This window comes from Ailuropoda melanoleuca, chromosome 16, assembly GCF_002007445.2.
Source record: "Ailuropoda melanoleuca isolate Jingjing chromosome 16, ASM200744v2, whole genome shotgun sequence".
NCBI lineage: Eukaryota > Metazoa > Chordata > Mammalia > Carnivora > Ursidae > Ailuropoda > Ailuropoda melanoleuca.
In genome coordinates, this window is record NC_048233.1 from 39,914,545 (window position 1) to 39,931,043 (window position 16,499).

General features: G+C 42.8%; 1 protein-coding gene and 1 long non-coding RNA gene across 2 annotated transcripts; one reads left to right on the plus strand and one right to left on the minus strand.

The window, feature by feature from the left end:
- Window positions 1-214: 214 nt before the first annotated feature.
- BCDIN3D (BCDIN3 domain containing RNA methyltransferase) lies at window positions 215-6,586 on the minus strand. Its single transcript, XM_002922381.4, has 2 exons — window positions 6,333-6,586; window positions 215-3,104 (listed from the first exon to the last, which is right to left on the minus strand). The coding sequence occupies exons 1-2, from the start codon at window positions 6,564-6,566 to the stop codon at window positions 2,460-2,462; spliced, it is 879 nt and encodes a 292-aa protein (XP_002922427.2). The 5' UTR covers window positions 6,567-6,586; the 3' UTR covers window positions 215-2,459.
- On the plus strand, window positions 6,528-10,253 carry LOC117796655. Its single transcript, XR_004621220.1, has 2 exons — window positions 6,528-6,665; window positions 9,315-10,253. It is a non-coding gene; the product is annotated as an uncharacterized LOC117796655 (long non-coding RNA).
- The last annotated feature ends 6,246 nt before the right edge of the window (window positions 10,254-16,499 follow it).

Here is a 16,499-nt window from a genome sequence, read left to right on the forward strand (position 1 = left end):
GCTACAACTGTGGAGGTGGGGCCACCAGTATATTTGGGTATATTAGCCAGTATATTAGCAGATAGGTGGTTGCTAAAGGCATGGGAGTGGAGGAACTCACCCGAGGAAAAATATGTAGGAGAGGACTGGAGGGACCCTAAGGAACCCTAAGCAATCGGTGGTCTAGTTTGGTTTGCAACAGAGTCACCTGGGGTTTTTTTAAACAAAAAACCGATTCCTCATTGTGAGTGTATTTAATGCCATGGAACTGTACACTTAAAAACAGTTAAAATGGTAAATTTTATGTCATATACATTTTACCACAATAAAAAAAAAATACAGAAAACAAAATCTAGTCAAACCAAACTGATTCCCAGGCCCCATTCCTAACCTGAATCACTGTTTCTGGAGATGAGTCCAGGACTCTCCAGGTAACTTAAGTTCAACTAAAATTTGAACTAACTGCTTCAAGAGTAAAGAAAAACTAAGAGATAGGAAGAGAATAAAGGGGGAAGGGCATGGTGAGGAAACCAAGGAAGAGCAGTTCAAAGAAGGGGTCAAAAGTACTGAATAGTGCCATGACCCAGGAGGAAGACTGAAGAAGAAGCCTCAGGATTTGGCATTCAGGGGTCATTGATAAATGGGAAATGAGAGAGCAGAGGCTGTGGGGTCTATTCTTTCAAGGGCTTTGCTCATGTTTGGTGAGGAGAGACTGAATAAACTTGAAGGGAGACTGAACAGAGGAACAGCTGGTGGTCTTGAAGATGAGAGCGAATTGAGCATGTTGGCAGGTGGTCAGGAAGGAGTTAATGAGGCCAGGGAGACACCAAGGAGATCCTCAATAAAGCAGTTTGGGAGAGGTAGTAGAGGTTGGGATCAGGAATTTGGGCAGAGGTTATTTGGGTGAAAGCTCACTGGGAAAGTTCAGAAGTGAAAAGGAGGGAAGATGAAGGGGTTTAAGACTGAGGGCAAGAAAAGACTTCCTGACACACAAACAAGAATGGCACTGGTTGGTCATCTGCTTACTTTAATGGAGCAGGGATATAGAGTCAAGAACCTGCAGAAGGGTAAAAGTCTTACAAGAGTCACCAGGATGAAAGTGATCAGGGGCAGGAATATAAAAAGACTGAAAAGTAGTACTGGAGTCTGAGATTGGAAATGGCACCAACCACATAATTATCCTGCACAAAATAGAAAAATTGGTTTTCCTAAATGAAGGTTTAGGTTCCGTTCTCCTCTCGTTTAGGGACTGAGCTAGTTTTTGCTCTCTCATGCATAAAGCTGAAATTCTCTACCAGGAACTTTGACTAACTTCTCCATCAAGAGGTCCAACGTCTAACTGGTGGTTCAGACTCTCTTATTCCCTATTCCTCCTTCTATAACTTCAGAAAATAATAGGATCTTAAGGAATTTGAAGCTCATCAATCTAGTCTCCCTTCTTAGCTAGGTATATTTTGTTTTCTCATCTTCTCTCCACCAAACAAATCTTTCTCCATCTTCTACTTTCCCTTGGACTCAACTCACAGTTGTCAAAACCTGACAAACATCAGTGACACCTATCCCATAGCATTTATGCTAAAGTCATCCAATGGTAGACTGCATTTTATGCTGCTTCCCTGCACATAGTCCGACCCCCGTACTGGCATGCTTTGGCAGAGAACGCTAACAAAAAAAGTCCTGAATTAACTTACTCTGGTATGTTTTCCATTCTGAGCTTGGGTGAGGTTCTTTTTCTCGAGCTGAAACCTCCCTGGATAGAGTGGTTAAAAGCAGAAGTTTCCTACCTATGCCAGAATCACAGGGCATTCTCAATCATACTCAAGTCACTTTTATTGTATATAATTATACAGTCCCACTTCATTAATTTCATTTGTACCAGCTGGATATTGGGTTCATAATTTAAATCTTTTAAATATTTTATAAATGCTAGTCAGTGCATTTTGGCCAGTATCTGTTACCTGCTGTGCTGAGCCTGGGCATGTTGGAGATTTGACCTGCTCTGGAAAGATAAGATGTTTTTCTTATTAACCCTCTCCTTTAGCCACGCCAGTGACTCTTCATTCCAGATCGTATTGTGAGGTTTTGCCTGAAGGCAGGATGAGTAAGTCCAGAAAAAGCCTGAAGAAGCCAGATTAGATTAAGGTTGCCCATGGAACTGATACATTCTAAGGCTAGCCTGGCCTAAGTCTCTTAACCATTAAAAACAGCCCCTTCCATATCCTAGAACCAGGACCACTTTGTCTAGGCCATCTCAATCTGGATAGTACAGCTCATTGCTCCACAGACATATTCTCTTCCATGATCAACTCAAACAGCAGGGAATAGATACTGATTCTTTCAATTGCATGTCTTGGACATTTTGCCAAAAGCTTCTGCCACGTTTTGAGGCTGCCTTCCAATTATGAATTAAGGAAAATTAACTTAATTCTTAGTATAACACCCTTTCAATATCTCTTTCCTGATCTTCCCACCCTACCATCTCACTGTCTCCAGAATCTTAATCTGTTCCTTTCTTTCCCTGCCTCTGTCATTAATTCAGGCATCGGATGAGTCTCTGGGGTTTGTTTTGCCCTGAAGAGCAGAAGACTTCGGTCCCAGCTGGTGTTGCCAAAGCAGCATACTAATTCCATGCCGTGGTCCTGGGTCAAGATCTGCACAATCTGTTTCGCCATATCACCTCGGATGGCAAGGGAATGGAAGTGGTCAAAATCATGAAGACCCAGCTTCCGGAGACGCCTTGCAGCTGCCCGGTAACACTTCCAGGGCTGTGGCTCCACAAGGAGGTAGCGGCAAAGGGACGAAAGGTGGGCCAGGAACTCCCGCAGGCCATGGTCCCCATGGTTCAGATGAATCCACATGGTTATTGACATGCAGAAGCCAATGTCAAAAACCGAACGTCCAAACTGACTTAAGAAAGAGTTCAAGAGTACTTTCCGGGTCCTTTGATTCATAAAGTCCAGGGTGATAAAGGTCAGGGCATCGGGAAAAGGGCATTCTTTTTCAGCTCGCTCCACCAGGACTGGATCTATGTCGCAGCAGAGTAGATGGAGTTCTCTTGAGGCATCTGAGCAGGTCTCCCCATCATGTAGGGAAAGGAAGTGTTTGTATAGAGCCACACTCAGATCCTAGAGAAATCCAAAAGTGCTTTGTCATTGCAGCTCTCAACCAATGAATGGAAGAAAAACCTCTATCTCTTATCATCCCATTGGACTGTCACTTACTCTTGGCTGTATAGGATGTGAAGCTCCTAGACTAAGGAGGTTGCCCAAAAAGTTTTCCACAGAGCAGGTTCTCAGCGCCCTCCAGGGGTCTCAGGCTATACCGTGTCCTCTCTACACTTTCCTGACTTCGATGGTACATTGGGTTGTATGGTTGAAAGTTACAGCCAAATGAGTGCAGCAAAGGAGCTGAGAGCAATCTTTTCCAGCTTAAGTAATATGCTGGTAAACTCACTTTTTTCTCTTTTCTTTTTTAAGGTATCTCAGACCCCAGGGAGGAGGAAAGAGTTCCAAGGGCATAACCAGTGTTCCTTAACAGGAAGGTGAGGAACAGAGCAAGCGCCATCTTAGAAAAATATGCTTTTCAGACTTGCGGTTGGTAAGTCTGGATTCCAAAGATTCCTCATTTAGCCTTCACTCTGCTGCCTCAGTTTTACTACCTGGCTTATGCTTTACCACCTGCTTGAGATTTATTCTGCTTCTGCAAACATTACTCCCAAAAGTCACTGCTGATCTTCCTTCTAGCCAAGTCTAATGATTTGTGATTTTCACCATCTCCGCAACTTTTTGACCCTTAAACAAGCCACCGTCTCCTTTCTCTAATGTTGACTTCTATAACCATTATAACCAATTTGAATTTGTGTTGTTCTAATCCATTTTTTCAAGGCATTTTTATGTACCATTTTGCTCTGTACAACAATCCTGTAAGGAAAATACTTATGCCCTTTGTGCAGGTGAAGAAAGTGTGGCTGGAAATCACCTAATGTCCAATAACAGTAGCATGGATAAACTAATGGTATATTAAGATGGGATACTAAACAGCAGTTGCAAATGAAGGAATTCAGCTCAGAGTATCAACATGGATGACTCTCACAAATATACGATGCTGAGTAAAAAAGCAAGACACAAAACAAAATACATGGCAAGCTTCCATTTATATGAAGTTCAAAAATGGGTGAGATTCAACTACGTTGTTTAGGGATACAAAAATAGTGAGCTATGAAGAAAAGCAAGTAAATAATAATAAAAGTCAGGCTAGGTGTTACTTCTGGGTGGAGAGGGGGGATTATGAACAGGGGAAGTGATATAAGGGATTCATGGGGCACTGACAATATTTTATTCTTGATCTGGACAATTGTCATAAAGGTGTCTACATTATAATAATTCATAAATTGTAAATTTAAGTTTTATGCACTCTTCTGTATATGTGGCAGAGTGCACAAAAAATTCTGTTATTTTAAAAATTATGAATCAGAGGCTAGTGATTTGTCCAATGTCACATAATTAGTATATGGAATGATTTAGGCTACATTAGGTTCTTTCCTCTATACCAGGCTTCTCACATTTTAATATCCATACTAGCAATTAATGATATGCATCTCACCTATGGATCTTATTAAAATAAGGATGCTGATTTAGTTGATTGTTGGGGGGAGGACTGAGATTCTCTATTTCTAGGGTTTTTAAAATTAAGTAAGTAAGTAAGTAGGCTCCATACCCAGCATGCAGCCCAGTGTGGGGCTTGAACTCACAACTCTGAGATCAAGACCTGAGCTGAGATCAAGAGTCAGACTCAGTGGTTGGAGTCACGCAGGTGCCCCCTGAGATTCTGTATTTCTAATAAGCATCCAAGTCATACCTATGCTGTAGATCAAGGACCACATTTTGAATAGGAAGGTCCTAAACTATGCTGCTTAATTTTCTCCCCATTTCTATACTTATTTCTTTGCTAACTCCCTCTTCCAATCTGATCTTGGGTATGCCAGTTTGACTACTCGTGTTGTCACATCAGTCCCTCCTCCACATCTCTTCAACCTCTCCATCCTCAATTCACCATTCCCAGAATATCCTAGAAGCTTAAAAAAGAAAATACAGGGGTGCTGGGGTGGCTTAGTCAGTTAAGTGTCTGTCTTTGAATCAGTTCATAATCCCAGGGTCCTGGGATGGAGCCCCACATCTGGATCCCTGCTCAGGGGGGGAGCCTGTTTCTCCCTCTCCCTCTGCCTGTCACTCCCCCTGCTTGTGCTCTGTCAAATATATAAAATCTTAAAAGAAAAAAAGAAAGTACAGACTTAAGGGCTCAATCACCCAAGATTCTGAATCAGTAGGTCTAAGAGCGGGGCCTGGAAGTTTTAGAAATGTAAATAAAGCACCCTACAAATTATGGTACATCCATACAATTTTGAAGCTGCTAAAAAAGAATGTAGTGACATGAGTGACCTCCAAATTATTAAGTGAAAAATAGTGTGCTACTATGTATAAAGCTAAAAAAGGTGGGATATTTATACATACATAAATGCTCGAGTACACATAGGATGCATACCCAAGAAATGAAAAACAGCAGTTGCCACTGTGTAGGGGGAAAGAAGAATTTAGGGTCAGGAGTAGCAACTTACTTTTTATTACATGCCTATGATTTGCAATCATAGGCTCAGAATGCTCCTCTAGGATATGCTAGTAGTTACAGATAGGTGTCAGAGGGACATTTCCATACTCTGGATGTGATTTCACTATAATCACTCTACGCCTAAGAATACATTGCGGTAAGAAGACGTGGCAATGCCTTCCTCCGCCAGAGGGAATCCACATTCTCCCTCTCAATCCTCTCCACTGTACTCAGTCAACGCATTGCTTTTAAGTAAATATTCACTTGGCTCCAGGGTCCATCCTACACTATATGGCATACAAATCTTAATTCCAGACATGACTCCGTCACCCCAGCTCTTCTCTCCCAGTAAACCAATCCCCACCCTACGCTCCCAAAGGTGGGTCTCCGGAAGCCCCTTCTCTGAAGCCAGGTCGCCAGCCACGCTGGACAGGAGGCAAGTGCCAGAAGCCCCAATACGGTGGCCCTTCCCACATGAGGTTTGGTCGTGAGGCGGTGAATGCACGGGAGGGGACGCAAGAATTTGGAACGGAGTTAAAAATTATTCTTTCCCAAGATTCCTAAGACAGATGGTGACAGGACCCTGGAGGTCCGGTAGCAGGAGCACGGGGTTGGCCACGCGACGCCTTTAAACTCATTTTGGAAAAGTCGTGATGGGTGTGATGCCACGCCCAAACCAAAGCCCCAGCGAAAGAGGAGGAAGCCAACCGCTCGGCTCCGCGACCTCCGACCCCGCCTCCGTCACTCACCCCAGAGTTACACCCCACGTCGAGCCCCAGAATCGGCCTCGTTTCGGAACTCTGAGGGAAAAGCCGGCGAAGCAGCTCCGGGGGCAGGAGGCGGAGCCGTTGTTCTGGAGGATGGAAGCGGGAATAATGAGGGAAATTTCCAAATGGGGCTGCCCCGGGTTCCAGAATTCGCGGTGCCTCTTCCGCCGCGGCCTCTTCAACGCCCCCGGTGGCCTGTTTCGTGGACGCCGCCATTAGTCAGTCTGGTCTTTGGCTCCCAGCGGAACCGGAAGTCGGAAACCGGCTTGCGAGCGGCACGGGCGGCCCCGCGCCTGCGTTGAATGGCAGAGGCAGGTGGGTCTGAAGGTTGGCGTCCACTGGGAGGGCACTGCCAGCCGGGTTTGCGTTGCTTTGTTGAACCCTCACCACAGCCTAGGGGATGGGTAGTAATATTATCCCATTTTACAGGTAAGGAAACGAAGGCAGAGAGGTTACGTGACTTGCCCAAGCTGACATAGTTTCAACGTGAGCTCCCCAAAAAAAGGAGTTTGTTGGGATGTTAGAAATCAATTTTGGTCCAGCTACTTTCCTTTATAAGTGCCTTAAGTGAGATCCAGAGGGTAGAAATTACTTACCCAGAGTCACGCAAGGAATCTGTGATACAGGAACTTGCACCCGTTCATCCCATGGTTCCAGGAAAAGGTAGCCAGGAGCTACGGGTCACTTGAAGTGTCAGAAGACCAAGATGGTCCTGACTGCCAAGTGGGTCAGGTGGATAGGAGCAACTGTAAATTGTGAGCTCCTTGAGAGGCAAGGACCTTGCCTTAAGAGCCCGCACTTGAGAGTGCTTATCGGGTGCCAGACACCGGGCTAGGACCGCTACATATATTAATTTTTCCAATCCTCACATCAGTCCTGTGAGAAAAAGACCATAGTTATCCCTTTTTTATATATGAGGACATCGGGGTGCAACCAATTTGTAACCTGCTCAAGGTCACGCAGTTAGAAATGATGGTACCAGGATTTGAACCCAGGCAGTCTGGTTCCAGAGGATGTGCTTGCAACCATTATGTTATTCTCAGCCTTGAATCCCCTATACCTACCATAATGCCTGGCCCAAAGATGCTCAATAAATATTTGTTGACTGAAAACTCAGTATCAATAAATGGTGCTGGGAAAACTGGCTATTCATATGCAAAATAGTGAAAATGGACCCTTATCTTACACAAAAATCATCTCAAAATGGATTAAGAACTTAAATGTAACATCTGAAACTGTATGATAGCTAGAAAAAAAAAGAGGAGACAGATCTTGGCAATGACTGCATGGATATGACACCAAAAGCATAGACAACAAAAGCAAAAACAGACAAGTGAGACTACATCAAACTAAACACCTTATGCGCAGATGAAATCCATTGATAGAGTGAGAAGGTTACAGATGGGAGAAAATATTTGCAAACCATAAATCTGATAAGGAACTAATTTCCAAAGTATATAAGGAACTCCTATAACTCAATAGCAAAAGAACTAATAACTTAAAAATGGGCAAAGGATTTAAATAGTTGTTTCTCCAAAAGAAAGCATTCAAATGAGCAACAGGAATATAAAAAAGATGCCCAGTGTTACTAATCATCACAGAAATGCAAATCAAAGCCACAATCAGATAACACCTCACGTGTTAGGATAGCTATTATAGAAGAACAAAAACAAAGATAGGTGTTGGCAAGGACATGGAGAAAGTGGAACACTTGTACACTGTCGGGAATGTTAAATGGTGCAACCTCTATGGAAATTCTTCCAAAAATTAAAAATAGAACTACCATATGACCCAGCAATCCCATATCTGGGTATTTATCCAAAAGAATTTAAATCAAGTTCTTGAGAAGATAGTACCACTCCCATGTTCATTGTGACACTGTCATAAGAGTCAAGATGTGGAAACAATTTAAATGTCGACTGAACAGCTGAATAGGTAAAAGAAATGTGGTATTATATACAATGGAATAGTATTCATTTTAAGAAAGAAAGAAGGGAATCCTGCCATATGTGACAACATGGATGAACCTTGAGGACATTTTGCTAAGTGAAATAAGGCAGTCATGGAAGGCCAAATACTGTGTGACCCCACTTATGTAAGATATCTAAAATAGTCAAATTCATAGAAACAAAGAATATAATGGTAGTTATTAGGGACTAGGGGGAGAGTGATAGGGGGACTTGCTAATCAATGGCTGCAAGTTTCAGTTATGCAAGATGAATAAGGCCTAGAGATCTCTTGTACAATATTGTGCCTGTAGATAACAGTATTGTGCTGTACAAAAATCTGGTAAGAGGGTAGATCTCATATTAAGTGTACTTACCACATGAAGTAAAATTTAGGAAGACAAAAACAAACTCAATAGAAGCTGCAAGTAGATGACTGAAGCCAGGTTTGTTTTGAGAAAATTAGAATGGAAGGAAGAAAGGAGCTGACCCGAAACAGGCAAAGTGGGATGGAGGTAGGCAAAATGTGGGCTGAGCCAGAGGTAGGAAAAAAACAGAGCTGGTAAAGAGAGAAACCGAGGGGTTAGCCCAGGTAGCAGTTTCCAGTTAGAAGCCAGGATGGCCCAGAATATCCAGCAGGTTCAGCCAGGGGTCAATAGAGTTGTGTTGACCTCTCCCCACCTGGCCTGCCATCTTAAAGGGCCTCCTGCTACATGAAGCCAGTGGCTTGCTGAACTTCTAAGGGACTGAAGTATGAGCCTGCAGATTGCGCTATCAGAGGTTAAAATGGGCCCTATCTCTTGTTCTCTCAGTTTGTACTTCATACTTCCATCTGTGCCTCATCTATTTGGGGACGTAAGTTAATGACCAAAAGTCACAGTGGAATTGAGTAAACCACAGTACTCTGAACAACTTCCAGAAAAGGGTGGGGTTGGAACAGCGGCACTGGTACCCTTTCTCTCCCCAGTGTTTGTCTTTTTTTTTTTTTTTTTTAAGATTTTATTTATTTATTTGACAGCCAGCCGGCAAGAGAGGAAACATAAGCAGAGGGAGTGGGAAAGGAAGAAGCAGGCTCCCAGCGGAGCAGGGAGCCCCATGCGGGGCTCCATCCCAGGACTCCAGGATCATGACTTGAGCCGAAGGCAGATGCTTAACGACTGAGCCACCCAGGCGCCCCTCTCCCCAGTGTTGTGACAGATTTTGGTGAGCCGAACTTACCTCTTTTTGTCACTAGATGGTGCTAGCACAAACCCTTGGCCACCCTTAATTTTCAAGGAGCTGCCAATCACCTTGCTTTTGTAAACACCTTTTTGTTTGCTTTTTTAAACACAGTATATATTACTGCCAGTAAAGTGTTTGATTTCATTAAGGACATGGGCATGTTTTTGAGTTTTTGAAACACTGTTCATCAGAAAAAAAAAAAAAAGTCACCAGGCCTAGAAGGGGAGAGGCAGGCTCCTCCCAATCCTGGGATCCTTGAGAAGCAAAGATAGGGGTGGGTCTGATAATGTTACAGGGGGCCTAAAATACCTCAGAGATGAGCCCATAAAGAGGCATTTTAGTTTGATCCACTCTGGTGACTTTTTGAACCTGTGTCCATTTTTCATTTTTGATTGGCCCAGACGATCTGACAGTACTCAGCTCCTGGGCTTGGGGCCTGAGGCACCAGCCCCAACACCTCAAATAACTATAGCAGGACCCAAGAGCGTGCTCTACACTGCAGTTGACCAAGTTTTGGGGAGGCTGATGCTCATACGGTTGTGGGGGTGGGTGTGCTTGGTGGGTAGGGGATGGGCTAGATGGAGGATGGGGACAAAGGACAGACTGATGGCCCTTGGGATGAGCCCTGGGTGTTGTATGTAAGCGATGAGTCATTGAATTCTACTCCAGAAACCACTATTGCATGGTATGTTAACTAACTAGAATTTAAATAAAAAAATTTTTAAACGATTATAAATATAAAGACATGTAAAAGTGAATATTTATTTACAATGAGAAAACAAATCACAACAAATTACACGTTTTTAAAAGCTCTGGAATATTAGCTCATAGATGAAAGAAACCTAATCAAGTTTTTCCCCAATTTGCTAACGAACTAAATTTACATGACATTGCCAATAACAAATTGTAAACCTTTGGGGTGCCTGGGTGGTGCAGTCGTTAAGCGTCTGCCTTCGGCTCAGGGTGTGATCCCAGCGTTCTGGGATCGAGCCCCACGTCAGGCTCTTCTGCTAAGAGCCTGCTTCTTCCTCTGCCACTCCCCCTGCTTGTGTTCCCTCTCTCGCTGGCTGTCTCTCTCTGTCAAATAAATAAATAAAATCTTTAAAAAAAACAAAAACAAAAACAAATTGTGAACCTGAAAGAGACTTTTCTAAACGATCAAATAATAAAAGGCAAATTTGGGGGTGCCTAGGTGGTACAGCTGGTTAAGCATCCAGCTCTTGGTTTCGGCTCGGGTCATGATCTCAGAGTCATGGGATCAAGCCCTGCGTTGGGCTCCACTCTCAGTGCAAAGTCGGCTTGGGTTTCTCTCTCCCTTTCCCTCTCCCCCCGACCAATAAACAGATCTTTTAAAAAAATAAAGGGAAAATTTAATCTGCCATGCTAAGAAAAGACTGAATCATCTTTTTTGTCCTCTCTAAAAAATGGTATTATTAAATCATTGCCATATGAAGAAGCAATCAAAGAGTATGTAGCCAAAAATGTAAGAAAAAAGTAATATTCAAGTGTGACTGGCATTTAATTTATCAAATTATTATGGGAGTTTTTTGTGATATTTGTGGCATTTGTCGGCTTTTAAAATTTGTCCTGTACAAAGACTAATCTTAGATATACTCTTCAAATTGACTACATTTACTAGTCAATTTGTCTTTGAAAACCTCATTATAATTGGTGTATTATGAGTTTTTTATTATCTGCTTTGATATTGGTAATTTGTGTCATCAAAAAAATATAAAGATAGGAATTCTGAGAAATTGTATTTTGAAGAGTTCCCATCAAAAAAGAAAAGAATGTATAGTATGTTTATAATGATATACTATGTTATTGAATATATTGCCAACAGGACAAAAGTTATTTTGACTAGATGTCAGTATGGACAGAATGCTCTGCTTATATTTTTGCACAGCTGACAATTGGAAGAATTTTCTTCAGACTAGCTTCTGGCTTTGTACATCTTCTAAGCTTTATTTTCCTCCACTCTTGCACACTTCTGGTACCAGGTGCTAAACGTGGGACATGTTAGGATCTTGATTTGAACCCTGGTCTTGCACCTATAGGTCATAACATGAGGTGAGTCAGCACGTGGGTGAATAAGAGACTTCTAGAATTATTCCTTCAGCAGGTAAAAGTTCAACTATGCATGGAAGTAGTTTTAAACCATGTGAATAGATCCTAAATGGAGTGCATCTCCAAGTAAACGTCCCCTTAGCTGGATTCCAAAAATGCCAGTAGCCATTCCAGTGCCATATAACACAAGGGCAAATGTGAAGGAAGGGACGTCAAAGTGGAAATTAAAGTTTTAACCAACTGCAGTTAAAACACCTTATTTTTTCAAATTTTTGCAAAAACAATGACCTTTTAGACACACTTCTAGGGCCTTAGAAGTGTTCTATGTGTGAATGAGGACCCTGAAGCTTGAGCTTCAGTAGCTCCATGGAATATTCATCTCTGCCCTGCACAGAACATATACCCAAGAACAGTTAAAATGAGGAGGTGTGTATAGAATTGGAAATATCCAAGTCAGGAACAATTGACATATATAACGGTTTCTATGGCTTCCTAAGGAACCTTGTGCAGCTGACGTCGTGGCCCATGGTCTAGTCCATTTTACTCTCCCTTCCTTCCCTTTCAAATCATGTCTTAGAGCCTCTGCTCAGTCCCTGCTCTTCCACCTTACTCACTGCCTCCATCTGGGGATCACAGGGCCTCAGAGCTGAGGGGTGAGCAGGAGTCTGTGTGTTTTGAAATATCGAATCTATTTTCTCACAGAAACAATGTTCCAACAAGGGACTCCTGCCTGGACTTTTGGAACCCAACCCATCTGTAAATGGAGAACTTACTCATTGTAGTTGAGAAATTCTATAATTAGTCCTTGCAGAATTTTAAACCACTTGGAAACAATAACCATACAATTTATAAATGGAGTGTTATAGCTGAAACGCAACCAAGAGAACCCCTATTTTGAACTCCTCATTTTCTGATGAGGAAACTGAGGTCCAGGAGGTAAAGGGAGTTTCTCCAAAGATGGAGCCAAATTAGGGCAGGCTAAATGCTGTAACAAATAACCCCCAAATCTCAGTGCCTTACCATAATAAAGGTTTATTTCTCCCTCGTTGTCCCAGTCCATTGTGGGTCAGTGGGGAAGAGGGGAAGGGCTTTAAATACACTAAAAAATATTACATTGTACATTTTAAATGGGTGAACTCTATGTTATGTAAATTATATCTTAATAAATCTTTTTAAAAAAGAAAAAAATTGAACAAACACCATATGACCCAAGCCGTCACACGTCTGGGCATTTATACTAGAGAAATGAAAATTTATATCCACACAAAACCTTTACATGAATGTTCATAGGGCTTTGTTTTTGTTTTTGTTTTTTTAGATTTTATTTATTTGAGGGAGAGAGAGACAGAGAATGAATGGGGGAAGGGCAGAGGGAGAGGGAGAAGCAGACTCCACTGAGCAGGGAGCCCCATGTGGGGCTTGATCCCAGGACCCCAAGATCATGACCTGAACTGAAGGCAGACACTTAACTGACTGAGCCACCCAGGCACCCCTGGGCTCTATTTGTAATTGCCAACAATTGGAAACAACCAAAATGTCCTTTACTAGGTGAATGGTCGAATGAACTGTGGCACAGCTGCAGCATGGACTATTACTCAGCAATAAAAAAGAACGAACTGCTGATATATGCAGCAGCTCAGATGGATGTCAAAGGCATGATGCTGTGTGAAAAAAAATCCCCTCAAGATAAAAATTATATGATTCCATTATATAACATTTTCAAAATGAAAGAAAACTATAGAAGATGGGAACCAGATTAGTGGTTGCCAGGGTTAGGGATGGTAGGGGTGGATGTGACCATAAAGGGATAGCTCAGGGAAGATATTTGTGAAGATGGAATGGTTCTGTGTCTTGATTGCAGTGTTACTTACATTGCTGTACGTGTGTGATAAAATGTCACAGAACGATATACACACATACCAACGTTAATGTCCCAGTTCGGGTAGTGCACTGTAATCAGAAAAGTTGATTGTATGGGACCTCGCTGCACATATAAGTATTTCAAAACAAAAAGGTGGTTTTTTTTTAAGATTTTATTTATTTATTGGACAGACAGAAATTCTGAAGGAAAAGTTATTTCCAACCTTTCATTGGATACACAGCCAAATGATTCACTGTGAACACAAAATGAAGACACTTCAAGACATGCGAGAGGCCGAAAGTACTATGTCCCATTAACGCTTTCTCAGGAAGTTGTTGGGAAAGGTTTCCCACCAAAACGAGTAGAAAACCTGAGAAAGGGAAGTTCGTGGAATCTAGAATGCTAGTTTCCAACAGAGGAGCACGGCGAAGGGGACTCCCCAGGAGAGAGATGTGGGGAGATAGCTGCATAACAGCTGCACAACATCGCTTCAGAGCAACCAGCGCAGGCTAGAGAGGTCAGAAGATGTGGAAAAACGATATGGTGTCAGCAAGATGAAATTGATAGAACGTCTAATATATTTGAACATATTGGGGGGATATTTACCCACTTAAGGTGGTGAGGAAAAATAATAAGGACATAGGAAAGTAAATGTACAAACAACTAGCAACAATAACTGATTCATCTCCAGAAAAGCAAAACGTTGTGCAAGAAAGGAAAAGTAATCAACCTATACTACATAGTCCCGTGGTCGACAGGGCTTACAGTCTTAATATGTAAATATTCCATGTTGATCAGTTCATAATTATTGATATAACCAAAGCAGAAGAACCCAGGAAGTGGGTGGAAGAGGAAGAGGGTGTGTGTGTGTGTGTGTGTGTGTGTGTGTGTGTTTGCATGCCGATTTCCATCTCTCTCTCACCCAGTTTGTTTTGAATACTTTCTGTTTTTCCCTCTGACTGCCCTTTTATTTTCTTCTTCAAGCTAATGTGTTTCCCATGCTTTCAATAATGCGCATATATTAGTTTATATAGTCAGAAAAAAAACCACATTATTACAAAGAAAAGGTCAGGAATGAAGTTTCTAAGCATCCTCAGCTCCCCTTCTCAATGCACTATGAACTTAGCACCTGTAAATTTTTCTAAATGTTATTTGAACCTACGTACATTTCCAGCGTGTTCTGCTGCTTGGGCATAATGAGTTTCATAAGGTCACGGTGCTGTGCAAAGCATTCTTTCACAGAATCATAGAATCCTACCTTTTCATTTCCCATCTTTCAAATCCAAGGGGCTCCCTGCAGTCAAGGGTTTTGTAAGGTGTGTTTAGGACAATGTGGCTGAGGCAAGGTCTGTGAAGGAAACAGAGGGTGGAGGCCTGGGGTCCTTTGGCATTAGTGGAGGCAGGGTCGCTGGTGAAGAAACTAGGAAGAGAAGGTGAAGAACCACCCCTCCTCCCCTGTTAAGGACACGAAGGGAAGACAGATCTGACTGCCAGGCTCCCTGGTGCCTAGAGAATGAAATCCAGAGTCCTTATGTAGGGTTTCTGCAACATGAATATGCAAATGTTTCACCTGAACCTCTTGTTAAAATGCAGGTTCTGATTCAGGAGGTCTGGGGTCTGCATTTCTTTCTTTCTTCCCCCCCCCTTTTTCTTTTAGAGAGAGAGAGAGAGTGTGTGTGTGCGTGTGCTTGCATGAGTGTGAAGGGGGAGGGGCAGAGAGAGAGGAGAGAGGGAATCTCAACCCGGCTTCACGCTCAGCATGGAGCCTGACCTGGGGCTCCCTCTCACTGCTGCAAGATCACTTTCTGAGCCGAAATCAAGAGTCAGATGCTTAACCACTTAACTGACTAAGCCACCCAGGCACCCCTGAGGTCTGCATTTCTGACAGGCTCCCAGGGGATGCCAAGGTTGCTGGCCCATGGGCAATGTTTTGAGTGCCTAAGATGATCCATGAGGTCCCCTAAAACCTGATCTCCTGTCCGTTTCTTCAGCTTCATCTCCTCTACCCACTCCCGACCTTTGCAGCCATGCTGAACCACTCATAGTCCCTAGTGTTCGGGGTAGGAGCTCCATGTCCTTGCACAGGCTGTTCCCTGTGCTGGAATCTACCCTCCCCCACTACTGCCCCCAGCAATTCCTACTTTCCTGAGACCCAGCTCATGTGTGTCCTCTTTGGTGAGACATCACCACCCACTCTTCTTCAGAAAGAGTATTTCCCTCCCTTTACCTAGATGTGTGTCTTTACTGCCTTTATCATACAAGATTACAATTTTTTATTTACTCTGAACTTACTGAAGGAAGTGACCATGTCCTGTGTTTTGTATCGCCAGCATCTCACACAGTGCTGGCAGCTAAATAAATGTCACCTAACTGAATGAATGCTTGTTTTATGAAGAAGGAATAGGTTCTCAACAATGTACAGTTTTACAAAGAGGACCCCCCCCCAAAAAAAAGGCTAGGAAAGGATACTCAATGCACCAAGTAGGTGATACTTGGTAACTGTCATACTGCCAGTTTCCTTCCCATCTGCCTTCCTTTTCTGTGTTCCTTCTTTCCAATCATCCTTCCCTCTTTCTTTCCCTCTTTTTTCTGTTTGTTCTTCGAATTTTTTATTATTTTTAAATTTTTTAAAGAAGATTTTATTTATTTGAGAGAGAGAAAACGCACAAGCAGGGGGAGTGGCAGGCAGAGGGAGAGGGAAAAGCAGGCTCCCCACCAAGCAGAGAGCCTGACATAGTGCCCCATCCCAGGACCCAGGGATCATGACCTGAGCTGAAGGCAGACACTTAATCATCTGAGCCATCCAGGTGCCCCAATCTTTGAATTTTTAAAAAAGACTTATTTATGTATTGGGGGGGGGGTGTGGAGGGAGAGGATCTTCAAGCGGACTCCCTCCTGAGGGCAGAGTCTGACCTGGAGCTCTATCCCAGGACTCTGAGGTCATGACCCTGAGATATTGACCTGAGCCAAAATCAAGAGTCAACCGCTTAACTGACTGAGCCATCCAGGCATCAAAATTCAAAATTCTTTGAATTTTTTTTAAGTATACTTCAT